Genomic DNA, 6,375 nt, shown 5'->3' with positions numbered 1-6,375 from the left:
CTCTCTCTCTCTCTCTCCCTATCGCCCTATCTCTCCCTTCTCTGTGTGTATGTCTCTCTCTCTCTCTCTCTGTCTCTCTCTCTCCCTATCTCTCCCTTCTCTCTCTCTCCCCTCTCCCCCTCTCTGCAAGTTCAATGCTGCAGGAAAGCCTGAATGGGACTCAATGTGAGACTCCTCCTCCCCCCCCCCAGCCCTTCCCTTCTTCGCCGCTCTTCACGGATGATTACGGTTTGTCTGAGGGAACTCATGCACAGCCTTGGCCCGGTAGCGTGTGCGTCCCAGCGCACATGCTCGGTGAAGCCGCGCACGCTCTGCGTCCACGATCCTGCGGCTCCGTGAGTCAGCTGACCATGCACGGTTTCATCTCAAAACATGTGTTTTATTTTTAGGAGTGTAAACAATTACTTTGTGCAAGTTAAAAGCTTTTCTGCAGTTTGGAGATTGGGGGGGGGGGGGGGGTCAAAAGCCGAGGGAAGGTGTGAACAAAAGCAACTTAACCTTTGACCTTGGCTATATTTTCCACTATGGAATAAAGAGCGGTTTGACAGAAGATCTCACAGGTATGAAAAAGTGTAACTTCACAACCTGTTAGAATCTGGCCTTTTTGTGTCCATGCCAATGGTTTTAAAAAGTAATAAAAAGTGTGTGGGATGCATGTGATCAAGCTGAAGGACAAAACTCAGACCAGAGTATTCACACTCACGGCCATATTTAAAGAGCTTTTTACTACTGGAAAAAAAAAAGATGTTTCTGACCGTAGAAAGCCCAGACGGACTGATGTACAGTCATCATTGGCACATTCATACCCAGGAATATCATATTTAGTTGGAGAAAAATGTAAATACATGGTTGTCCTTCTGTCTCAAAATAAAGAGATTGGGTAACTCCTCAGATAAGGGTGCACCTCCTGTATTCACCATTAACACCCATGAAGAATAAGATCAGAACAGGTGCTGCGGAATCAATAATGAAAGCTCAAAAGTCTGTTAGGTAGTTAATGGTGAACACATGTTACTTGATTTAAAATGCCACCAGAAAATGGTTCAAATGAACCTGTTGCCTTTGTGTAGAGTTCAGGTTTTCTACACACTCTTCCTCTGCTGTTGTGTTCCCTGTACGTGGCTGCCCCCTGCTGGTCCAGATGACACATCCACACCAATACTGGAATGCTTGGTGAATTAATCACTGGTTTCTGTGTGGTCAGGCTGTCGTCAGCAGGAGATGGTGCACATATTTGTTCTGGACTGTCACCCATGAGTAGAAAGAAAAAAAACACCAGATATTTCACAACGACAAATGGAGAAGTTGCCGGAAGACAAAGATTCCGAGCACAGATGACAGATGTGTTGAAATTTGCCAGACCCGACATCATTTCCATTGATAAAAATTCTGGTACAAATTACATATGAGCCTGTGGATGACGTCACTGCTCCTCAATGTTCAGGCAAGTGTTTGGTTTTTTTTTTAATAATCCCGCATAAACAATTGCACAATCAGTTGACAATGGAAGAACTGCTCTCGGATGTCAGTTTTCTTCACTTGACTTCAGTCTCGTGGTTATCTGAGTGCCTGCTGCACAGGATTGTGTAACCGCTTTGTGTCACAGGCCACACCTTTCCTACCTCACAAAGAGCAGCTCCCACTGAGCTCAGCTCGCATATAAGTGTGCCGCCAGCAGCTACTTTATGAATTAAACTGTGTGCAGGAGAAGCGGCTCACCTGAGAGAGACATGATCTGGGCAGCACTTTTAGGCGGACTCCTCACGCTGGTTCTCCTTTACTTCTCTCGCAGAAGGTAAAGCCATTTCCTTCCAAAGACGTTGAGGTCATTTTCTCATAGTTTATGCAGCCAGGTCCTGCTGATGTCTGTGAACAGCTTAAATGTCTCCGGGGATGCTGACTTGTCACTCGTGAGCTAGTTTTTGAGATTTGGGAATGAACAACAAAAACCAAAACACAAGTGTGAACTTTTGTTGCCGCCACTATGGTGTTCTTGTTTCCTCTTGTTTCCGGACAGGCAGGACAACGAGCCGCCGCTGGACAAAGGAGCCCTGCCGTGGCTGGGCCACGCTCTGGAGTTTGGAAGAGATGCTGCAAAGTTTTTGGCTCGGATGAAAGAGAAGCACGGAGATGTCTTCACCGTAAGTTTTTGATGATGTCAGAATGCCATTTAAAGGCGATGAACATCTCTTTGCATTAATTCACAAGCTGGTCTAATTTTTTTAAACCAACTTAAAAAGTTTGTCAGTCTTTCAATAGTGAAATGACAGTTTTAATGGCTCCAAATTTCAATCAATCAATCAATCAATCAATCAATCAATCAATCAATCAATCAATCAATCAATCAATCAATCTTTATTTATATGGGGTCTGCTACAGTCCAGACCCCAACAGAGTTAAAGCCCCAAAATAAATAAATGTTGTGTATTTAATATGATGCAGATAAATGGATGCAGTAAAATGGAACTAATCTGCTCTCAGGTCCGTGTTGCTGGGCAGTACATAACAGTGCTGTTGGATGCAAACTCATTCGACAGCGTGCTGAATGACACAGTCTCTCTGGACTTTGTCAAGAGCAAAAATCAGCTCCTGGAAAGGATCTTCTTCCTGAAGCTGCCAGGCCTCCAGCCTGCAGCAGAGAGGGAATGGATGGAGCAGTAAGGAGTTTCATCTTTTCTCTTCATGACTGAGAAGAATTTAAAAAAAACCATCTCCCTCATTTTCACTTTTATCTTTCAGGCATTTTCATGGATTTAGGCTTTCAAATCTCAGCGGAACCATGAAGGCTAATATTGAAAGTCTGCTGCTGAGCGACGTGAAAGGTGGCAGCGCTTCAGGGTGGAGACAGGACGGTCTGTTCAACTTCTGTTACAGCCTCCTCTTCAGGTAACACACAACCTTCTCCTTCCCATTTGTCCAATGAAAATCTGTCCACATGCACAGTGAATGAAAGCCATCTTGTTTCCCCCGCCGTCCCAGGGCTGGATACCTCACCTTGTTTGACAGCGCAGACAATGTCACCGCCATCTACAAAGAATTTCGCAAATTTGACAAGCTTCTATCCAAATTGGTCCGTGGCTCCCTAAAGAAAGGTAGGTTTGTTTTCAATTTCAGTTTCAATTCTGCTTGTCCAGTATCTGACGCCGTTTCTGCAACAGGGGAAACCCACACAGTCAACTCATCCAGGAAACGACTGTGGGAACTCCTATCTGCTGATTGGCTGAGCCGGGCGTCAGGGTCAATCTCCTGGCAACAGAGCTACAACCGATTCCTGGAAAAGGAAGGAGTCGACATGGAAATGCAGAGGCGAGCGTCACTGCTGCAGCTGTGGACCACTCAGGTGAGCGCAGCTCATAGACAAACGGAATAGGCTCCTCAGACTGGAGAGTGATCCCTCCACACCCCTCTGGCGTTTAAATTCCTTACTCAGCCAGTTAACAATGTGTTCAATGGGAAGTCGCCGGTTCCACTCTGCTCATACATTTCATGCCTAGTCACACGCCACAACTTGTTCCAATTGGATCTGTACTCACTTTGATGTGGAGATCCTGTTTCGGTAACAAGTCGTTGGCACATTAATAAGAGGCATGACCTCCATATAAATTACAGTTCTGTTTTTTCTGCTTTAAGGTGCAGCCCTTACTGCCAAATTATATTTTTCTTGTAAATATTAGCGGAAATGCGCTCAATAAATTATTTCTTAAAGTCACCTCCACATGATTAATATGGTGCCTTACCCATGAGCTACCAGATGGGGGAACCAGCGAGCTGTTTGGTAGCTTTGCATTCCTGGCCTAATTTTAGCCAACATTTTCACCACAGCACTAAATACTCAACCAGTAGTACCAGTTTACCACACTAAACCGTCCATTCTGCCCACCCCGGCGCTTTGGACTTGCTTGGCAGCCTTGCCCTGTGTTTAGACTCGCAGTCCCTCAACCAGGGAGGAAAAGTGGAGCAGCAGTGGATGTGACCTCAGTGTGTGTCACAGCCATTCTCGTGGTCTCACTGGGCAGCTCCGGCTCTCTATTCCATAGCAAACACATTAAAACACACCTGGTCCTTGAATGGAGAGCACACAACCTGATATTTGCACACAACCTGAGGTTTGCTCTAAAAGGTGCAAAAAACTGTCGACCAAGGAATATTTGCAAACACACCACCACTGCTCCTTTAAAAAAAGACCCTCAGCATGTCTAAGTGGGCACAAATGATATTTCAGCCTGCTCCCAGCTGCTCGTTTGCCCTTCTTGTCAATGGAGGCTTGACCCAAGAAGCGTACCAGGTAAGAACAAGGCCTCTCATAACCCACAGCAATTACCATCTGACAGGCTCTGACGGCTCCTCCAAACAGGCTGACAGCAGCCTCTTAAAAGGGTTCCCTCCATATCAATCCCACGCAAGCAGCAGTGCTGCCATCTGTAGATAGCGCTTCCGCATATAAAACTCATTTCTTTTGTGTGGTTCTGTTTTATAGTTTGGATGATCTTTTGTTTCCTTTCCAGTGCAACAATGGACCGGCCGCCTTTTGGCTCCTCGGCTTCCTGCTCACTCACCCCGAGGCCATGGAGGCGCTCAAATCAGAGATCAGACAGTTCAACCTGCAGGACCCTGCTGTCCGACATCAGACTAGTGGCTCGCCGGACTCACGTCGCACCCCAGTTTTTGGTAAGTAACCCCTGTAGGCTGTTCACCTGAGTTCATTGTGGTGTGAAACGGGAATATGAAATACGGCACTTTGGAACGGCGACAGGGAAGAATAAACATCTGACCTTTGCCTGGCTCTTTTTTCATGAGCTGATCTCCATAAACATCCGTCCCTATGCATTTTGCACCTGAGGGTGCAGGTGATCTAACGCCCACTCACTTGGCTCCACTGTCCCTTCCTTTCTGCAGACAGCATCCTGAGCGAGACCCTCCGTCTCACCGCTGCCGTTCTCATCAGTAGGGTGGTGGTTGGGGATAAGGTGCTGCGGATGGCCAGCGGGCAGCAGTACAAGCTCAGACGGGGGGACAAAGTGATCCTCTTCCCCTTCCTCAGCCCGCAAATGGACCCAGAGATACATTTGGAGCCACAGGTGCTTTTGTGTTCGAACACAACAAAGCTGAGCCCAACAGGAAACGCCAAGTGTTTTTGTGGTTCATATGTGAAGTGGACCCTTGCCATTAGAGATTATTAGTATTTTTAAGCCAAATTACAATTGACTGAGTAACCAGGAGTAAAGGAATCAGAAATAAAGACTTGATAGGATGCAGAGGCAAAATGCATTATCTGCCTGTCTTCAGTCACATATCTATAGCGAAAATCGCTTCCTCTGCTTTCTTGGCTTTCCAGAGTTTTAAATACGATCGATTTTTAAACATCGACATGAGCATGAAGGATACATTCTACAAGAATGAAGGGAGGCTGAAATACTACACCATGCCCTGGGGTGCAGGAAGGCACGCCTGCGTCGGGAAAGAGTTCGCAGTCGCCACCATTAAACAGTAAGTGATTTTGAAAAAAGAAGGCAGCAGCAAGATGTATATCTCGCTATGGTATATTAAATTCTTAAATGATGTATTTGTGATCAAAGTGCTTCAGTGGGTTTCACCCTGATTACCAAACCAGGCCAACAAAATCCATCTGCAGTTAATATTCCGCCTATTATCGCCATACTGGCGTGCTCGTGACTGTCATTAGCTGGGGGCTTAATTGCTGATGCCTTGTAATAGACGGGATGCAAACGGCTGAGGGAAAGTGGCCGGTGATGTTGGGAGAGCGCGCCACTGTCAGACATCTAATCCTCTCACAGGGGTTAAGAGGTTAATCAGAACCGACGCAGAAGCGAGGCAGATTAGATGATGCTGTGGATGAGACCGGCCAAGGATTGAAGTGATTACGCAGTCTTCGGGGCCAGCCTCTGCTCTCTTTTATTGCATCTCACCTGCTCTTTCTGTCTGCAGGTTCGTCTTCTTCATCCTGACCCACTTCGATCTGGAAACGTGTGACCCGCAGGCCAAACTGCCGCCAGTAAATCCCAGTCGCTACGGCTTAGGGATGCTCCAGCCTGAGGGAGAGCTGCAGGTCCGGTACCGACTGAAGAGGAGCCAGCCTGAAACGTGACCTCATACCGATCAAAAACAAACATTGATCTGTTAGTTTGTAGCTGTATTTATTCTGTGTTAACACTTAAAATGCTGTTCAAATGTGTCTTACTTTGAGTCCCATGTTTTCTGCTCGTGTCTTTATTCCTCAGCAATAAAACACGCTCTAAAAATAAGCTTGTAACAGGATAATTTGCGGAATTGCACACTGATACTACCAGACCGGTGAACCTACGCGGGACATGGATTTAAAGGGGAGAGATCTTGCAAAATCCAAATTTAATTTTA

The 6,375-nt window shown here is 46.3% G+C and overlaps 1 protein-coding gene across 2 annotated transcripts; it reads left to right on the top strand.

Annotated features, from left to right (window-relative positions):
• The first annotated feature begins 28 nt into the window (after nt 1–28).
• Nucleotides 29–6,259, top strand: ptgis (prostaglandin I2 (prostacyclin) synthase). 2 transcript variants are annotated; one of them, XM_029826205.1, is made up of 12 exons: nt 66–335; nt 1,205–1,444; nt 1,706–1,795; nt 2,018–2,141; nt 2,482–2,657; nt 2,740–2,886; nt 2,980–3,092; nt 3,159–3,340; nt 4,506–4,668; nt 4,897–5,078; nt 5,336–5,487; nt 5,947–6,259. In XM_029826205.1, exons 2-12 carry the CDS (start codon nt 1,437–1,439, stop codon nt 6,104–6,106), a joined length of 1,497 nt encoding a protein of 498 aa, XP_029682065.1. In that variant the 5' UTR covers nt 66–335; nt 1,205–1,436; the 3' UTR covers nt 6,107–6,259. The 2 variants fall into 2 exon arrangements, with proteins under 2 accessions (XP_011612230.2, XP_029682065.1); XM_011613928.2 differs by lacking the exon at nt 1,205–1,444 and having other exon boundaries at nt 29–335.
• Nucleotides 6,260–6,375: the final 116 nt, after the last annotated feature.

The sequence above is a fragment of the Takifugu rubripes genome, chromosome 19 (genome assembly GCF_901000725.2).
Source record: "Takifugu rubripes chromosome 19, fTakRub1.2, whole genome shotgun sequence".
Taxonomy (NCBI): domain Eukaryota; kingdom Metazoa; phylum Chordata; class Actinopteri; order Tetraodontiformes; family Tetraodontidae; genus Takifugu; species Takifugu rubripes.
The sequence above is the reverse complement of the archived record's forward strand: the minus strand, read 5'-3'. Positions and strand labels throughout refer to the sequence as shown.